The sequence below is a fragment of the Lates calcarifer genome, linkage group LG5 (assembly GCF_001640805.2).
Source record: "Lates calcarifer isolate ASB-BC8 linkage group LG5, TLL_Latcal_v3, whole genome shotgun sequence".
Taxonomy (NCBI): domain Eukaryota; kingdom Metazoa; phylum Chordata; class Actinopteri; family Centropomidae; genus Lates; species Lates calcarifer.
In genome coordinates, this window is record NC_066837.1 from 18,396,024 (window position 1) to 18,416,208 (window position 20,185).

The 20,185-nt window shown below is 39.9% G+C and overlaps 1 protein-coding gene across 1 annotated transcript in view; it reads left to right on the forward strand.

The window, feature by feature from the left end:
• Positions 1–20,185, forward strand: part of LOC108875950 (alpha-1,6-mannosylglycoprotein 6-beta-N-acetylglucosaminyltransferase B) — a 102,303-nt gene that overhangs the window by 63,792 nt on the left and 18,326 nt on the right. The window contains exon 9 of the mRNA XM_018665181.2: positions 15,845–15,976. Coding sequence (XP_018520697.1) covers positions 15,845–15,976 — 132 coding nt within the window. The remainder of the gene's footprint in view (positions 1–15,844; positions 15,977–20,185) is intronic.

The following is a 20,185-nucleotide window of genomic DNA, read 5'->3' on the forward strand; positions in this document are numbered from 1 at the left end:
AGAGGAGCATGGTCATATTTTGAAATAATATAACAGTTTTTGATTTTGCAGAACTTCTGTCTCCCCCATCTAGCGTTCAGAGTAATTACACAGAGAGTGTTGCCACATGCTTATGATGGCACACCACTGGTAATCTGTGTTTGTGCTCAGCGTCGATTGCAAACCAGTTATTGCTAGTTGACATAAAACACATCACTAGGAGTGCACCAGTGCAGGAATGTCACAAACCCCAGTATACTGCAAAATACAGAGAGATTTACTTGGCGCTGATAGGTTTACTCAGCATTGTGTGAACTTGTTTGGTAAGGGCTTAAATGGACATTTATTTACATTTCATATTTCTCTTCAGGGACCTTTATCACAGCTGATATTTTTACTTCCCACAGCAAGAAAAAGCACAGGTGTAACTATTAATAATGAGTGTGCTGTGTTCCATTTAAGTGTCCAGTCAGCATGCACAATCACGTGCTGGAACATAGACCCCATTTATACTTAGTCACCTCATGTGTCTTGGGCAGGTTCAGTAGCTTTCCAAGAAGCATTTGATTGAAATATCCCACATTTTAGTCAGAAGTTAAAAAGACACAAGACACACATTTTTCCAAGACACATATGCAATCTGTACACCTCCCATGTTCGACTGTATCAGTAAGGGATCTGTGGAAGTAGCATCTGCCATGTCTTTCCTGTGTGATAATGGCAGCTGGACTTACGCTGAAATTAGCTGTCATTCTTTCTGTCACTTGAGACAGAAAGAAAAGTGATTCCAGCAATTTCAACACATACAATCATACAGACAGCACATCAGTCTGGTCTAGCATTTATCTGATCCCAGATCAGTTCAGCCATAATAAAACTATTCCCTTAAATGTGTGTCATCCATGTGAATTTATGGATAGTTGTTAGCCAGCTAGTTTCCAACTGTTAAATGTTGTAACTAAACTGGAACCGTGCACAAGTTATTTTTCTTATAGCATTTTAGTAGCTATCGAACAGCACACTGTAGTAGAGCCAAATCTGGTTTGCAAGTAGCCCGGGAAGACTAAGATTGATACAATTGGATTTACAATCTGGCATACCAACACCCATATACAGTATGTGACTAGGTTGTATTTAATACAAAAGTGTATTAAGTAACTTCACAAGATTTTATCCAGATACAAGACATGTGAAATGACAAGAGTGTGGCCTGATAATCCTAAATGGAATGCAGTCTATGTCTCTGAGGAGATATAAGACTGTGGTTGATGAAGAGTGAGGGTTAGAGTGGACAGTTTCCATCTAGGTCTTTATACAGCTTCAGTTGTCTGACTATGTGTAGAAAGGCTAAGGGAGGTCAGTCTCTACCGGCTTGAGGGCCCAAACTGTTGGCTCTGGGTGAACAAAGTGAGGAAAAAAAGAAAAGCTAGACAGACAGGTACAGAAAGGGAATGTGTCAGAGACAAGGTGTGTGTATGTTGCATGGGAGTGTGTGTGTTTCCTCATCCCAGGCCCTGGCGCTGAGGGCTTTTCAATCTCCTCTTACTGGGGAATAGAAGCAGGGGAGGGAGAGTTCTAGCTCTGAATAGGCTTCAAGGCCCGGGGACACATTGAGCTGAGTTCCAGTAAAACCGACACTATCAGCCATTCATCAACCTCCTTTCCTTTGCCGAGCTTTATTTCTCACGAGAAGTTGCCCAAGGCAGACAGAGAAGGAAATAAAGAAAAGGGCAGAAAAGAGAAGTTGGAGGAAGTGTAATCTTTTGTAGTAACACATCTGACTATATTATACAGCAGAAATTTAGGCACCATCATAACTCAACCTAATTTCTGTCTGTCTGACCTGTTACAGCGCTCCTTCCCTCAGTAAACTAGGCCACTGTTGTTGGCTAACACAAATTAAGCAGATAATAATGAGACCAAACCATCTGAAAAGTGACACATGGAAGCATTTTTGGATTAAACACCATAAATTGAACAAGTGTGAGCAAATGAGGCTGTATTCAAAAAGACAATTTTTTTTCTTTTATAGTCAAAGAGCTACATGTCAGTGTTTGTTTGATTTGTCAGGGATTCAGACCAGAAATAGTCCTGTGGTAAAAAATAATGCGGAGAGACACATCGGTGGACAGTCTTTCTCTAATTTATCAAAAACTGAGTGAGACACTACAAGTAATTTAGTAACCATAGTAACGCCATTCACTCAGGAACTTAGTGATAGATCTAACTTCATAGATACTGTAGGGTGTGGCTGAAAGAATGAAATTCATTCTTGGGTTAAGAGAAATAATGAGCCCTGACTTGAAAGATTATGAACCACATAATGGTTCTTAATTGGTTCTCAGTGCAATGGCGTGTGACCACTACTGATAAATTAGTGTGCAGCACCTGCAGAGTAAGCACAGAGTCATCACTTTTGATGTTGGGAAAGTTTGTAGTCACACACTAAAAGAAAATATCAATAGTTTCATCATCAGTTATGTGCATCATAAAACCAAACAGTTGGTAGGAGATCACATTCAGTGTATAGTGTTCTCATACTCTGGCCTCTTATCCTTACTTTCCCAACAAACTGTTTTATTTTCAGTTTTATCAGTGATTCAGTATAAGCATAACAGCTTTATCTGTGCATTGGGTCAGTGTCAACTCTTTGTTCTTTATCTACCCATTAGAGGATTTAACTTTATCTGGAAACCTTCAGTAAGTTAAATGACATTCAAACCAGAGACACCAATTTATCACGTCTGTGCCAAGTACTGCTAAAAATGGGGTCAGAAACCTCTTACTATCCACATTTTCCTTTAGCAGGCTTGACAGTGCTTGTTAGTTATATCAGAGCCCTTGTTATCTCTACTTTCATTGAAAAGAGAGTGCAGCTGATCTGAGCAAAGTCAAGCATAATTGGGATTCGTGTCTGTGTACTCCACCTTACGAGGCGTCCTTGGGAGTTAACATAAGAATCCAAAACATTTGGCTCAATGATGCTGTCACTGCCTCCTCTTGCTAATGGCTTAAAAAGCAACGGCCTGTCAGAGCCAGGCTCAAACTGATGTAAGTACACCTGATATTTCTGTGCCCTCTTTGGGAGAAAATTGGGCCATTTTAGGGCAGTGAGCCTTGAAATTAGGTTGAGCGAAGAAAGGTGTTGATTTCACTAAATCTAAATAGATTGCTGTCTTTTCTCTCACCTTTCCTTTTTTGATTTCCCACCTTGTCTCACTTTAGCCTTTTCCTTTATGCGCACATCACTCCTATCTCCCCTCACTCTATCTCTGGTTTGTGCAGCAAATTCTGGATAATAACTGAACTCAAGAAAGCAAAGGCAGTTATAAAATACACTGGCAGTTCTCATTGTGGATGCCTGCAGTATCAGTGCCGACAGACGCTGCTCTAACAGCCTCTTTACAGCTCCTTCACCGGCAAACCGACATTGTGTTTCTGCTCCATTTGTCTGATGGAGAGATGTGAGCAGATATATGAGGGCCTGAAACATCTATGTCCCCAACAAACCACTGCTTTTATGTTTCTCCTCAGAGTCTTTCATTCTTTATTGAGTTCAAATCCAGAATGTGGTGGATTTGAACCCTGTTTGCAACCTGTGCAACTCTTCCATTTACCAGCCCTTTTACATGGACCTCAGTTGTGTCACTTACAGATAATTGCTCTGTTTTCACATCTGTCATTTCACTCTGAAAAGAGTATATTTGGAAAATTTCCAACAATTCCTTCATATTTTACATCAGAATAACTTGGTTAGGATAAGGGAAAGATCTTGCTGCTCTCTGAAGAACATTAGATTAAATTAGTCTTTTAGATTAGACTTTTTAGTCTGTTCCAAAGTGATGGACTGACCAACCAACAACCAGACAGATTGACCAACATTACTGGCCCACCACTAGATGCATAACATGATTTAAAAACTACTTGTTTGAGGGCAGGGATCAATGGTGATCATTTTTTTTTTTTTTTTTTTAAAAAAAGAAACATTGTCTGCTAGTAGAAAACAGGAAGCAAACTGTGGCCTCCCTTTTAGAACATTTGACCCAGTCATCCACCATAACGTCCCCTTTTGACTTTCTGGCTTTAAAACTGCAGCCCATTATTTCCTACTTTGCTCCTAATGGATAAGAGTCATGATTCCCATAACAGTTTTTCTACTTTTGCATGGCTGCCCCAGAGTTATATCAGCTCTAGGTGTGAACAAACAACTTGCTAATTAACACTTGTCAAGTCCGAACGATGAGTTCCCGAGGAAAACAAGGCTGTAAACTTTTTCCGCACGTTATCAAGGCACAGATGAGAGGTGGGTTTACTCTCTGTCGTTTGACTGCTGCCAGAAGAGTCTTTTCTGTAGCACCAGTGGGGGTTTGAAAGTGTAATGTCAGGTGTGAGCTCAAGCTCAATTGAGGCATCTGAGTGCAGCTTCAGAAGGTCGATGGTCTACGGCACACATTGATAAAAACTAGTTCTCAGTTGGAGCTCTGCCCTGTCAGCGGGGTAATACTAATGAGTTCACTTGAATATGTTGTGTGTGTGTGCACACTGGGATGTGGGATGGCACTTGCATCCACACATCCACTTGACTTCAGATGATTTGTGAGTGTAAGTGTTTGTTCCTACACATTCATCCGTATGCGTGTGTGTGTGCTCCACACTCGAGCTAAAGGCATCTGCCTGCTGTATCACTTGACTGGCACTCTGCGTCTGTTTCATTACTTCCTGAGTGCCGGTGGCAGGTTGAAAAGTGGATTTATCTGATCTGCACCATGTGCGAGAGCATAATGATATGTACATCTGCCAAAGTATCTATTTACACACCCATATCCAACCATATGCATTTCATATGTGTGTCTGGTGTGTGTGGTCTCATGTGTGTATCCCATCGGTATGTGTGTGCACATTTTTAGTTCCCTCGACTTCCTCTGTCACAACCAATGCCGACTCTTATTCTTCTTGATTTAGCGGGATTAGATCAAAAGTTGCTGACAAAGGGAAACGAGCAGACCGCCTGACGTCTAGGGAGACAAAGCAGGAGCGGGCTTTATTAGCACAGGGTGCATATGCAGCATGTGCACTTGTGTGTGCGTGCGCGCGCCGCGCGTGTGTGTGTGTGTGTGTGTGTGTGTGTGTGTGTGTGTGTAGGTGAAAATATTTATCTGTAAATTCATATTTCATCTAGAGCCCAAAGTTAGACCTTGGAGGTCTTAGAGGTGCATTTTCCATTCTTTCATCACTTCATTGTATAGCTGCCTCTCTCTCCTTTTTAACTCTCTCTCTCTCACACACACACACACACACCACACACCCTTTTCCTCTCTGAGAAACTGATATCTCCCTGTCCAGAATCTCTTTTTTTACCTGTTTCAGCCTCTTAATCTTTCTGTCCAGCATTACCTGATTTCTTTCTCCCCCTCCCTCCTCTCTCCTCTCACTCACTCCCACTCTCTCTCTCTCTCTGACTAGTCGCTCCTTGCAACAGACTTGTCATTTCTCCTTTCACCTTGGTCCCCCATCTTTCTCTCTCTCTCTCTCTCTACCCGTGCGTCTCTAATTCTCCCTCTCTCCACTGTAGCTCTTCATCTGAGAATTTTATTATCTCTGACAGGAGTGTTGAATTTTTTCCTCTTACTTCTTTCATCTCTGATTCATCCCTCCCTCTGCTGCTCTCGCAGCCCTTCTCCCTCACCCTGTGTATTGGTGTTTATGATGCCTTGCGGCTTCCTTATCTACTGCACCCTGCCTTGGATGATAACTGGGGCCTGTCAGCTGCTTCTAGCAGTGCTGTATATGTATGTGTGTTTTGGTGCATGTGAGCGCTTGAGTGAAAAAGATTGCATTGAGTGGTATGTATATATCTGCTTGTGTGTGTTTGTGTGCATCTGTGTCAAGTAAGAGAAACTTTGCCAACACGCAAACAGATTGCCATCCCCTGGGTGCAATCAGAGGCGGATGTGGAAACAGATGATTACATGAGTGTTTGAATGTTTGATTATGCTGTGTGTGTGTGTGTGTGTGTGTGTGTGTGATTGAGCTGGGAATTAAGAAAATGTTGATTTACAACAGCATTTACTCTTTCAGTCAGGGAATTTTAATATTCCAGCTACCTATGCTACCACACACACACACACACACACACACATCACTGAGGTTACTTCTAGACATGTAAAGTAGATCCTAAAATGGGAGTATTATACTGCCTACAGCTGCCTCCAGGGTCCACACATAAGAGGATCAAGCTGGTGTTGCACAATTTTGTCATCATGTCACGGTGATAAACTTTTTTAACCAAAATCAACTCAGTGAGTTTTAAGGCAGAAACTTTTTGATGCTACCTTATGCAACACCAAGGCAACATTTTCATGACATCTAGGATTTTTTTTTTTTTTTTTTTTTGGTTTCACAGTTAATTTTTTGCGTGTCCCTTCTATTAGGCTTGTAAACATTTTGCACACCAAGCACACATTTCCCTCAATGTTTTATTCTAAAATCTGCTGATGAAAGTTACATTTAGTTCAATTTCACACCATCTTTGCTCTCTAAATGTACTCTCTTGGCTTGACAATTCTCCTATATGGAAATAGAAGTGATTACCATATTGTTTTCTGTTTCCTCTCCTGCCAGAGTGAGGACTGTATATTTGCATGCATAATGCTTGTGTAGATTAATCTCGGCTGTCCAGGTAGCAAGATGCCAAAACAAAAAAATAATTTCTTGTTATTATGAAGCTGAAAATGCTTCATTCAAATTGAGAACACAAGTCACCCTTCACAATTTTCTCAACAAGTGGTCAAGTGCATGTGTGGCGTACACCAAGAGAACAGTACAGGCCTGAATGCCTGACCCTTGCAGTGTGGTCTCTGTTATGCTGTGAGTAGGCATTTTGCTGGCATGGTTTGGGCCCACTTGTCTCTTTAGAGGAAAGGGTCACTGCAAATCAATACACTGTTGCTCTGAGTCATCAATTTTATTCCATAATGAAACATTTCCATCCTGATGGGAGTGGTCACTTTCAGGATGATCGTGTCCCCATCCATAGGGCACAAGGTGTTGCTATGAAAATGATGTGAATTTTATGCTATGGACCTCACAGTCACAAGATGGGTCAGTGGTGGACTAAAGGTTAAAGAAGTGAGCTTGTGTCCAGGAGGTCGCTGATTCAGTTGCCAGACCAGCAGGATAAATCTGGGGGAGAACAGTGAAAAAGCAGCAGTTGCCCACCCCTTATTATCACTGCTGTGGTGCCCTTGAGCAAGGCCCTTAACCTCAACTGCTCCAGTGAAGCTGCTTGCTGGCCAGCAGATCAGACTGAGGTTGTACTGGGAAGATTCCAGGTGTCTGAACCAGGCCTCAGCAAAATCTGGATTTGATCTGGATCTGATGCCAAACTTGACCATCAGTCTGTTTTGTCAAGATTGGGATTTTTTTATGGCAGGACACACATACGCACATGTACACACACTGTGCAGTGCTTGTCACAATCTCCGCTGCTACCACCCCCTTCTCACTGCTGACCGCGTCTCGCCCCCTGTCAGCCAGGACAGTGGGGATGACTTTAGCTGACAGCACTGATTGGAATGCCCTTCAACTTTTGTCTCATGCAGACAAATACACTCACACACCAACACACAAATCACAGACACGTGAACACAATACAAATGTATATACTCACAAGTACAGTACATACAGACAGTTGGTCACGCATCCCTTTGGATAGTATGGCTCATTTGTTCTCTCTGTGTTGCCAGCTGTTTGGTATGTGACAAACACACACACACACACACACACACACACACACACACACACACACACATATACTGTAGGAATGGAAAAAGGGGCATGACAGTAACCAATGCATCAACTTATCCAATGAGTACAGACCATGGAGCAGGAATAAGAGAATGAAATATCTCTGTTTCTACACTACTTTACCAAGACACATACACATACTACACACCACATATATATTGGGAAAAATGACAGATATTAGTTCTGTACAAGCAATACACTGTGTGTTATTTCACATTTTGTGCTTTTGTGCGTCTAATAACACTCTCCTAAATTGCCCCTTAGGCGATCAATACAGCCATGTGGTATTGAACAGAATAGCTACAGTTTATAGCATAACTAACGTATCATACACACACAACACAATACAACATTGCAAAAACACACATCATATTGCTGACATTAATATCATGACATGATTATAAATACTTTCTTACATCACTCTGTAACACAATATGACAAAAGAAAGAAAAAGGAAAAATCACTAATCAAATTAATGTTCATCACATCCCTTCAGACAAAGCTTCTCTCACATGTAATGTAAACTTGAATAACTTACTGTATGTTGTTATTACATTACAATATTCATGAAATCATTAATCTGAACAACAACACAACAATATAATCTTAAAAAATGATATTTAAATATCAGCCGGCTCTAACAAGCACATGTTATATTTGGAGGTCTGAGGAAAGCACAGGCAAAGCGTCACAGTTGTCAATGGACCACATCCCATCAGAGTTGTCTTGTATAACAACTAAAACACTTCAGTTTGATTAATGATTGTAGTGGAATAACTGCTTTTGCTACATCCTACAGATGTCCTTGTATTTTCTGTTTTTGCTAGTTTTTGTTCTGTCAACAGTGGACATTGCCCTGTTACAAAGGCTTCATGAGCACAGGACCATGCCACATCACTTTTGGACTGTGGGACATGGTCAACAAATGCATGAGCAACACTGTTTTTTCAGTGTTTTTTCATATGAACAGCTGTTTCATTAAACAGGCTTTATAGACTCTGAATGTTCTTTAAATTGATATTAGTAAGGAAATATTAATTGGCACACTGTTCTCTTGCCCTCTATCACTGCTGTATTCTCATACTCTGTGGCATTTCATTGCCTTTCTCTCTGTCTGTGTGTGTGCATGTATGTGTCTGTGTTCAGTCTGAGGGCTCATTGACTAGGTGCCAGCCAGGAGTCAAGAGAGCCTTAGGTAATTGGACTCCCATGTGGTATGGCATGGCACTGGAATTGTGTCTGGGATGGTTGCCATCCTGAGTGTGTGTGTGTGTGTGTTTGTGTGTGTGTGTGTGTGTGCATCCTGATGTGTGTATATTGATGATGTCTATTTTGAATCTGTGAATAGGGTCTTTTCTGCATGCCAGCATTCATCCATGTCTTAATATGTTAATATTTGTGTTGCTTGTATATTGTGCACTACTTTAGTTTATATGTTGTATGACTCTATTGTGTGTGTGTTCCAAATGTTGCACCTCTAGACATCTGAATTTGAGTGCTATGCTCTGGTCTTGTATTTGGTTTTAGTACTGCAATTTGTATGCCTTTCTATAACTACAGTACTTTTTGTTGTTGTTTGTTTTTCACAAGCCTGATATTGTTCGTTTCTAACACCAGCAGTGTGTCCAATTAGTACAACATACACATTTAGTTGAATGCCTTTGAATTGTCCTATACAAGGTGTGAGCAAGGTGTTTATACTGTACCAGCCTTTATCAGAGGGTGAATTTAATGCACAGCTTGCTGAGTTGAGCTTTGTATGAAATACCATCCAGAGGTCAGGTATTCATTGTAGTGTCATGAGCAAAAATGGCCCTCAATGTTCCTTAACAAAAGAGAGACTAAACACGACTATTTCAGGAATAAACAAATCGTGTTCAGTCTTGGATGATATGCTATGGTTGAGTGGCTGCCAAAAGACAAGGATTAGAGGGAAAGAATGAGAGAAACGGGTTGCTGCTGGAAAATGAGGAACCAAAGGAGCTCTTGTGTTCAGCCATGCTGCTGTTTTCTCAGCTGTTGGTACATTACAGTCTGTGTTTTTTCTTTCTTAGTTTTTCTTATTTTTTTCTTCCTCTTATTCTTTTGATTCTCAGTTAGCATGACTGCAATTATCTAAACCCTTTCTCGACAGCTTCATTGTCCCCTGTTATGACAGTCAGACAGACAGATAGACAGATGGGAGAGACTGATAGACCTCTGCAGGCAAACAAAAGGACTGACTGAGCTCCAGCACGGCGTGATGAAAATGGATTATACATATTATGTTATTGCTGGCTTTGCTCAGTGAATAACCAGAGATGGTATAGTGATTATCATGAATAATAGCTTTTTCTGTGTGTGTGTGTGTGTGTGTGTGTGTGTGTGTGTGTGTGTGTGTGTGTGTTACACAATGTTGATGAGGGTATATATACTGTATATATATATATGTGTGTGTGTGTGTGTGTGTGTGAATTTAATTTTGTGTGAGAAATTAATGTAGCCCGTTATTGATACAACAAAATGGATTTTTTATAACTTCAAAGTCAACTGCTCATGGATAGTCTCAAGCTGCCACTATTAACAGATTACTTTTCAGTCTTGAGACATTAATAATTTGATGATATGTTTACCCTTGTCAATAATGCCTGTTCACTATAAACATAAACACTGACCAAAGACATGCCATCTACACAAACACAGTGGAAGCTACAGAGTGTATCTGAGGCTACTCTGAGCCTTTTCTCATTATCACACTTCCCAACTTCCCAGTCCGAAGTCATGAGTTTTTTACAGAAGGGGAGGAGTAAGGGACTTAATGAGATTGTGAGGAAAAAAACATAATGTGCAAATGTGACTGAAGGTGTTCTATTACGGAAGCAAAAATGTGAGAATATGCAGCCAGAGGAACAGCCTGTATGAAAATCTTGGAACTTGAGGCAACACTGGGAGGTTTACAAGGACACTGTAGTCAAACCATTTTTTAAAATGCCAAATCATTCCCAGGCCTCATTCAAGATGTTCATATTTCATTTTGTCCCTCCTTAAACCTTCTCTTCCACTCATACCTCCACCTTGAGTGTTACCCTCTCTGCATAAGAAAGAACTTTTTTTTTTTTTACCTAATTTTTTCAGAGAACATCTTAGCACATACAAGGGTGTTATTTTCACACCAGAAATGTTTAAATATATACCATATGATATATTTATAATGTTTATCAGAATGTCAGGAAGGAAACAATGATTTTAGGGTTATAATACAGAGGGTTACATAACATTTTAAACCACCATTATTATGGAAAGCACAGTGAATAGTCATATCATCATGTTATTTGTTCAGTTCTTTTATATTTGAGTAAATAACTTCCTCCCTGCCCCACTTCTGATCCCCCTATGCCTTTGAGCATATAGATATTTTACTAATAATGATTATGCCAAGACTGGGTAAATCTGTTACACTGTACATACAGCCCAGTACATGCATTTAGACTTGACAAAAAATGACCCAACTCATGGTTTATCTTCACATAATCTGTTAAATGTGTTTGACTTTGAGTCATGTAATGAAATGCAGTACACAATGCTCATGGTGAGGCCTAATAAGCACATGTTTAAGTTTTTTGTCCACAGCTTTATAAGAAAAGAGTTAATTAACAATTCAAATTAAGTTAATTAAGCTGTAGCTGGTGGCTACCATTCTCTCTCCCTCTAACTCTGAATTTTGTTTTAGCTACATCTGTGTAGCTTTCTGCTCTCTTAAGTTGAGGAGTATGGTTTTAGGACAATGTTCATTCATATTTTTATGTAGAAGTTTTGTAGCAAGTCTAAATAAACCTATAGAAAGCTTGCTGCTTCCTGACATCTCTGTGATGTGATTGGTTCTCATTGAATGGACTCTGAGTAGACCTCTTTAACTAAGAGGGTTCTTCTTTATCTGTAAGGATGGACACTGTATCTCTAATGGAAACAAGACTAATGAGGCACCACACTCCAGGCAAAGTGCACACTTGAAATCCCATCATTCTATTTCATAATGTGTTAAAGGGCTTCAAACCACAGATGGTGGGTAGCTTCTAAAATGCTTGGATGTAGACAGTATTTACATTTACACTGCCTGCTTTGGATTTAAAAGTAAAAGTAGGAGACATGGAAATGACAAAGTATTTCCAAATACACAAACATAACAATGTTGTTAAACACATAGGATTAATTAATTACTACTACTGATTTGATTTAGTTGTAGTCATTTGACAAATAGTCTCACATTAGTCTCAGTCCAGTCTTAGTAAGTTCATCTACGACTTGTGCATTTTGAAGTACTTGTACATCTCCATTTTCTGCTAATTTGTACTTTTCCTGCATTTCAGAGGCAAATATTGTCCTTTTAACTAATCAAGGGCAAACTGTCCAACAAGATGCTACAACTTTAAATTCTCTTTGCACATTTAGACATCAATAATAATAATCCTATAATATACTGTGATATATGATCATTCAAATTATGCTATATATTAAAACATGAATTATGCAGTGTAGTGAGTACTTTTACTGTAAGTACAGTTTGATGAAAACACTTCTTTGTTTTTACTTTTATACTTGTAATTGAGGATTGACACAGTGTGGTATCACTACTTTCACTTAAGAGGAGGATCTTAATCCTTCAGTCGATGTAAATACTTAGTGCAATTAGACAAATCATGAACTTGTTTATATAATTCTGTTTAATTTTAGTCATGCATTTTTAATGTTTTTTTTTTTTTTTCAAGTCATGAATTCTTTTACAATGACATTTCAGGCAGCACCAGCATCATTTTAGATGTGTCACAGGTTTTTTCTGTGAAAGTTTCAACAACAGCCTAGATTTCCTGGTGCATGTATAGTGATAAACAGGAAAGTCGAATTGAATAAATGAGGAATATTGCTTTTTTATGTTTTTACACAGAGAGAGAATGTCCATTAATGACTTTAGGAATTGAAATTTGACAAAATAATTTCAACTCCAAACTTAACCACTTAATAGAGCTTTCAACTGCATCTCACAGTCTTAATCAATGAGCAAATGTCAGATAGCAATCAGTTTGTCATTTATCTCAATACCCCAAACAAAAACATGCTCATATGCAAAAACCACATGCTGCACTCATTGGTTTGCACCACTAGTACCTTTTTCATTTTTCACTTCAATCACTCCATCAACTCTCTTATCCATGTGTTTTCACTGCTGTCTGATGGTGGTTAGCAGCTGCCAACAGACCTTCTTTAAGTGCTGCCTCACAACACTATCAAATGACCCTTTGGATAAGCAGCACAGCCAAAAAGACTCCATTGTAAAACTAGCATAGCGAGATGAAATTCACTGGGGGTATGAATTGCATTACAGTCTCCATTAGCCTCTGGCCTCATCTGTCACAGAAATAAGAGCTAAGTAAGCGCTAGCAGACCACTCACAGGTCAGATATCCAATAGCAGGTCTGTCGGCACGGTAACAGAGAGGCCCTTAGTCAATCAATGAGCTGAAACTGAGTCAAACAAGGATGTGAAACTGGGCATAGTACACCACACACTAGAAATGAATATCTCCTGTACTTTGATTTGTACAGTATTTGTGTGTCTGTGTGTGTGTGGGTGTGCATGTGTATGTGTTTGTGTCTTGAAAGTCTTGTTGTAATCAAAGTAGACTTTTGGGAAGTGGTAGGAGTGTATGTGTCAATAGACAGACAGGCAGATACAACACAGTACAGATCATACACACAAGAGCACCTGTCACACATGCACACACACAACCTAAACACATCGGATATAACTGTATCTCTTCCTCTTTTACCCCTCTCTCTCCCTCCATCCATCGACTATCTGTTGTTGTTGCTGTATGGTGCGATTCAACCAGGTCATTACCAATTCAGCTCTTTTCATCTTGTTTGTTTGAATTATGTTTTTGCCAAAGGCCTCCTCAGTGCCCCATGGCTTGACTTTGATTGAACTCAGCATTACCAACCCGATAATATCTGATCAACAAACGCACTATTTAATTCAATTTTTCATTCAAAAACACTGTTTAACTTTTTGACTCTCTCCACAGAATTAGATGTTTAACTTTGATATGAGGAACTCAAAGAAAGGGAAGATGTTAACAGTGAAGGGCATCTGATTATTTCACATCAACTTGTTGAGTTACTTTGTCACTCAAGTTCTTCAAAGCACATACTGGTGGTCTGTATCATTTTGTCTTATCATTTTGACTACTACAGTTGATATTCATACTATACAGTCTATTTCACTCTCTTGTTTTGGTGTGTGGCCAGGTTTAGGGATTTTGATTTCTTCTAGCGGCGCACATCATCTAAAAATGTTATACTTCTGTTGTTTTAAAGTGGCACAGTTCTTTTAAAATAAAAAATAAAAAAATCCAGTTTTAGCATTAAGATCTCACTGCTGTGTTGTCTTTGCACTAGTGCACTTCTCAGAGATCAGCTGTCAGTCAAACCTGGTTTTCTGCTGATGTAGTTCTGTCTCTGTAGCTGGTGCTCTTTGTCTATTCAGCCATCACTGCTGATGCGCTAACCATGCAGTTCTTCTGATGATGGAAATGTGTAAATCAGCAGTCTTTGTTTTCCAGAATTCAACTGTCATCAAGTATCATTCCATTTATTATGTAGATATTGAAGCTTTTAGATTTGAAATAGTTACATCTTACTTCTTCTTAGTCCACCTGGGAGGCACTGTAAAACTATGACAGCCATGCTGTCAGCTCTGTGAGACTGGACAACACACAGCAGTCGTTTAACTGAAAGCCAATGTCAGACATGACAAAGCTAACATTCTTAATTTAAGCTGGTATAATTTTTTTGCTACGTTCAACATCTCAGTTCTCGGCATGCTAACATTTGCTAATTAGCACTAAACAAAAATTCAAGCTAAATGAAGGCTGATGAGAATGTCATTAGTTCTGGACCAAAGTGGTGAACTGACCAACAGACATGCAACAACATGGCTAAAGACAATATTCAAAATTAGATATGCTTGCTTATCATTAAAATTGTGTAATATGCATCATACTTGGAGGCAATTAAGTCATATAACTAGTATAACACCAGGTCAGGTTTAAATGCATTCAGGGATGCCAGAAGGCAGCAGAGGTTAGGGGTGCTGAGAGAAAGCCATTGTACAGTATTTGTCATGCTAAATGCTGCCCAGCGTTAATGGGTTAACGCTGGGTAATTTAAGTCTCTGGAGTACAGCCATTATTACCATACTGAAAACAAATGTAAAAATGTTTTATACAACAGTTCAAGAGAAAGCAAGTTAAACACTAGCCTATATATTTTTCTTCAAAGCAGCAAAGGGGGATAATTGCAACAGAAACAGACAGAGAGAACGGGCTCATTATCAGGTTATTACAGTCCATAAACTGCAGAGCAATGAGCATATATCCCTACCCTAAAAACCCTCAAACTTTAGAGAAAACATATTATTTCTGTATTATAATAAAGAACTCTAACCATGTTGCTACATCTAAATGAAATATCCAGGAAAATGTTTTATCCATAATTATTGCTCGGCAGCAGTAATTAATGAAAATGTGGACCTTAGACTGTTTTTGGCTGGGCTGAGCTCAGCTCTCTGTTATTAAGACTGTGGCTGCCAGATGACTAGGGATGGAATGTAAACTGGAGGAAATTGACTCATGTCCTCTTTGATTCGGGGACATTTGAAAATTCTGAATCACTTCTAAAATTATGTGAAGGAACAATAGAAAAACAGAAAAAGTCAGTAGGCATTTTTTATAATAATTGGATAAATAAAACCAAAAAAAAGATGGCATCCTCAGCTCCTCCACTTCACATGTTGATGTACTTGACTTCCAGCTAACGCAGCTGTATGTTAACCTTCTCTTTACCATTCCTTTCTCTAAAAAATATTTTTGTCCGAGTTAATAATGGATGGCTCGGATGCTCTGGTGGCTCCGCAGGCTGAAGTACAGCTTGTGTGCTCACAGTGTTTTTAGAATGAACCCTCTGTCTTCTCTGTCATGTTCTTCTCCCTGTCTAAACTGAGTGTTTTATTTGTGTGTGTGTTGCAGGTTTCTCGGCGTGCCTCCAGGCAGAGGCAGTTGCCCACTCACTGGCCCACTGCCCTTTGACCTCATCTACACCGACTACCATGGCCTGCAGCAAATGAAGCAGCACATGGGGCTCTCACTCAAGAAACACAAGTAAGTGAATGGTTATTGTGTTTGTGTGTCAGGTGCATGTATGTAAGTGTGTGTGTAGGTGTCGATGGGTGTGTGGGTGTATATGTCAGCAATTTACCAGGCAGGGAGGTACATTTATTGGCTGTGCTTATGGATTAATTATTGCTGGTAATAAGGTGTACATCTCTCTGTCTAGATGCCAGACTGTAACTCATTCAGCTTGTTAAATTCACACACACTGTCTGTCACGTAAACAAACACACACACACTTTTGCCCACTGCCTGTCTCCATCCAGCTAAAAGACCAAGAGATCAACATGCACAGTGTCAAATACATATAATATTGGATGGTGTGATATAATGGAACAACTTCACAACACACACACATACAAACTTGTACTGCACCACCTGTCATGCACCATTACTCAGCACAGCAAGAATAAGATAAGTATTACATGTAGTGCAAGATTGGAGGCATATGAGATATTGACAACTCAACGTGCATGCACATTGCCACACATGCACCAATCGCCCACCCACTGCACCACACACACACATACATAAATATCAGTTTGTGTGTTCACCAATTTCCAACTGAACCCTGTCTCAGCAGCTTATTATTGCTGTTGTTTGAATGCACTCAGAGGCTCAACAGGAGGGAGGTACTTAAATACAGAAAGAAGAAGAGACAGGAAGACAGGAAAAAACTGAAAACATCTGCCTCATAAGAAAGAAGAAAGATTAGTGAGATGTTAAAAAGAAACAGGCTGAGAGGTTTTTTTTCATGCTGTTACAAAAGTATGCTTAATGGCTTTTGGCACTGCTACAATGATGGAACAACTTGGAAACTAGGCCATGACAGTCATGAGACCAAGGCAACAAAACAGTAAAGTAATACCCAAAATAAGAATTTAAAATGTCACAGTTTGTTTGAAAAAAAAAAATTAACCGCACAACCCTTCACACAGCAATGTGAGCACCATATTATATTGAGAGGTCCTCCATGTTGTTGCCACAGAAACAAATAAGATTGAGAGTCCAGCTTGAGCCTTCTCCCCTCCAGCCCCTTAAAAACAGCTTGGAGCCACTCCACTTTGTGCCACTCTCATCTTTCTTGGTACAATAAATTGGTATCTTCATCTACCCCCTGTATGCGATGGCAGCAATTGACATTTTGCTTTCCTTGTTCTTGCTCCCAGCGTAAAGAAGCAACAATAAAAGCTAAAAGAGGAGAGGGCATATATGAGTAGGAGGCCAGACAGAGAGAGGAAACACTGAGAAGGAGATAAAACAGTGAAGGTGTGTGCAGAGGTGGCAACAAAGGAGAACAGAGAGAAAGAGAGACACCACAAAACAGAGGGAGTGGAAGGTATCAGGAGTCAACCTGACACCACATATAAAGGAGGCCGCTCCATGTATTTTTAAAATCCAATTATGAGCAAGAGAAATGCATTATGGGGTGGGTTCAGGAGCAGTTTTCCCAGCACACAACCTGTTTTGCTGTCTCCCTCTTTCTCACAAGTTGTCTCTCTCTCTCTTACACACACACACACACACATATAATCCCACATTTCCCCCAGACGAGATGCCAGTCAGCCTGCACCTAATTGCTTGCTGAGGTCAGCAGCTCCAAGTGCCGTCATTACCGCATGGAGCCTTGATTTCTGCTTTCCCTAACAGGATGTGACTTTTAGTGTTTGTAAGAGACGGTCTCTTTTGTTTGCCCAGAAGCTTGCAGTGAGGGAGTTATCTGAATTTTTCAGCAATACAGATGGAACAAGGAACATCTATCCTCACTTTTACGAGGGGATGCACCTCAGTGATTTCATATTTATGAAGAGGAATGCCCAGAATGTTCATTTCTTTGTGGAGTCCTGGCTCAGATGAAGATTTGTTAATTCATTACAAGCTTTAAAGAATTCACTCATAATTCCAGTCATGGTATATGATATGTAACCATTTATTTGTATTGATCTACTATAAAGCAAGCTACACCTTCTTCAGTCTTTCCCTACCAGGCATTCATGTCTATCCACTTTATCCATTTATCTTAACCCAGCAGTCCCACAACCCCCCTGAGGTTTAGGAAAGGTCAATGACATACCTATTCAACTCTCTCTCCCTCTCTCCTCTTATTCTCTCTCTCTCTCTTTCTTGCCTCGTCTGGTTAGACCAGTCTAGTTGAGCCCTGTACGCTGAAAGGCATCATTAATCAAGTGCTCTGAGCATTGGGGCCCTTCAGCTCCCTTTAATTACTTTTGTTTTATGTTCCCACCAATATCCACATTCATTTATTATGCCTGGACAACATGGTGCTGTCCTGTCCAATACGCTGTTGTATTTGTGTGTGTCTGTGTGTGTGTGTGTGTGTGTGCGGCGCGCGCATACAAGGGGCGTGTCAGCGCATGTGTGCTGTCGTTAAAGATGCTGAGAGCTGATAGGAGACAGTCTTAAATCACACCCACTCATCTGATGATAGGACTAGCATATTGATTTCCTCTGCACGGTAAATTTGCTGCTCTGATAGAGGCGGATTGGAGAAGATATCCAGGGGAATGCCTGCAAACAAAAAAAATCTCCTTAGTAAGACAGAAGACAAGCTAGAACACCTGTACTTCCCTGGAGCCTGCTGACTCATTAGGGGCACATCACTAACTTTTAACAACTTCCTGCTCAAACTCACTTTCACTCATAAGAATACTTCTCCAAGGTGAGATAATGATCCTCCACAACATAGTTACTGTACTAAATTAATCTCCAAGGGGAGTATCTTCTTATTTCGAAGAATGATCTGTCTTTTTGTTGGCCGAGGTTTGTCTCTTAAACTGTACTGTCACGTGAAGTGCCTCCAGCATGTCCATAGCTTGATGGTCATCTTTTTGACTTTTAAATAATTAGTTTCAAAGGGTTTCATTAGCTCAAGGTGTTTGGAAATTTTCTCAACACATACTATAGATGAGCATCTACTGTAGTCTTTTAGTCAGGGGTGCAGCTTTTAGGCCCCTCGACAACACCTTAACAGCTGCTCTGATATAATTAATATGTATGATCGCTGGCATGTTCTTGGGCTTCTTTCCAGTTCTGTACCCCTGTAACATTCGGGGTTTCCGCAAACTAACAGCACCCCTGTTTTCAGTCAAATGACAACATTTTTTTTAAAAACCACCATGATTTCAGTTCCACAGGATGACAACAATATGCCGAATAAGTTTGACTTTACAAAGTCTAAGACAGACTAATGGGTATAGCGTGGTGAGTAAGCTGAAGCATTTGCTAAAGTAATGAAGGATAAATGATGATGGCAGGGGATTGAACACATCACTGCACATTGAAAGAAAGGAGTCACTAGATAAATGTGGTTTAATGTAAAAAGTTCAAAGATTGCCTGCAGCACAATTAACCATTTATCTTTTTTCCTTATTTCTGTTGCTTTATGCCACTCTAGCCTTTAAACAGCCCTCTATAAGAGCACATGACCTTTATTTTGCAAATTTTAATTCTTGTGTATAACTCGAGTCATTACTATGTGTGCTCAGCTTAACAGTGTTAAAGTGAGTTACTGTACTGTTCTCAATTTCTTTCAGTTTCTTAAAATAAAGTATGACATTATCAGTCTCACTACTAATGCACATGTACCACATGGTAAAGAAACAATGCTGAGTGTTCTTTAATTTGAAACTGGTTGTCACTGTATTATTCTGTGTCTTTAAAGCTGAAACTGCTTTCTCCTGCAAAACAGCTGAGCAAATGAGATAAATCGAGACACAGAGACAGAGATGGGGACAAAGGGAAACACAGACAAAGATAGAGACAGAGGCTCCTGGGTAACAGTAAACTGACACAATCAGCCGATAACTCTGCAGCTCAATGCTTTCACTCAGGGAATAAAGGAATATCTTGCATCTCACATGACTGCTGTGTCAGGTGTGGTGTACTGATGTGGCTGTGTGTTACGAATGCTCCACTGACAGCAAACTGGCCAAAAAATTTTTACTGAAACACTTGGACAACCTCTGGACCTGAAGCATAGACTGAGCTGGCAAAATAAAGTGATTTAAAATTGGAACTCTGCCATTTTAATAAGGCAGTAAGCCATCTGAAAATTATTTAAAAGACCTGTATTTGGAGTGGAGCATTTGTGTGTGAACGCATGTGTTGCGGGTTCTTGCTGACCTAAGCACTTCCTGAAGTACAATTGTCAACAAACACAAAGAGATATCAACTTGGGAG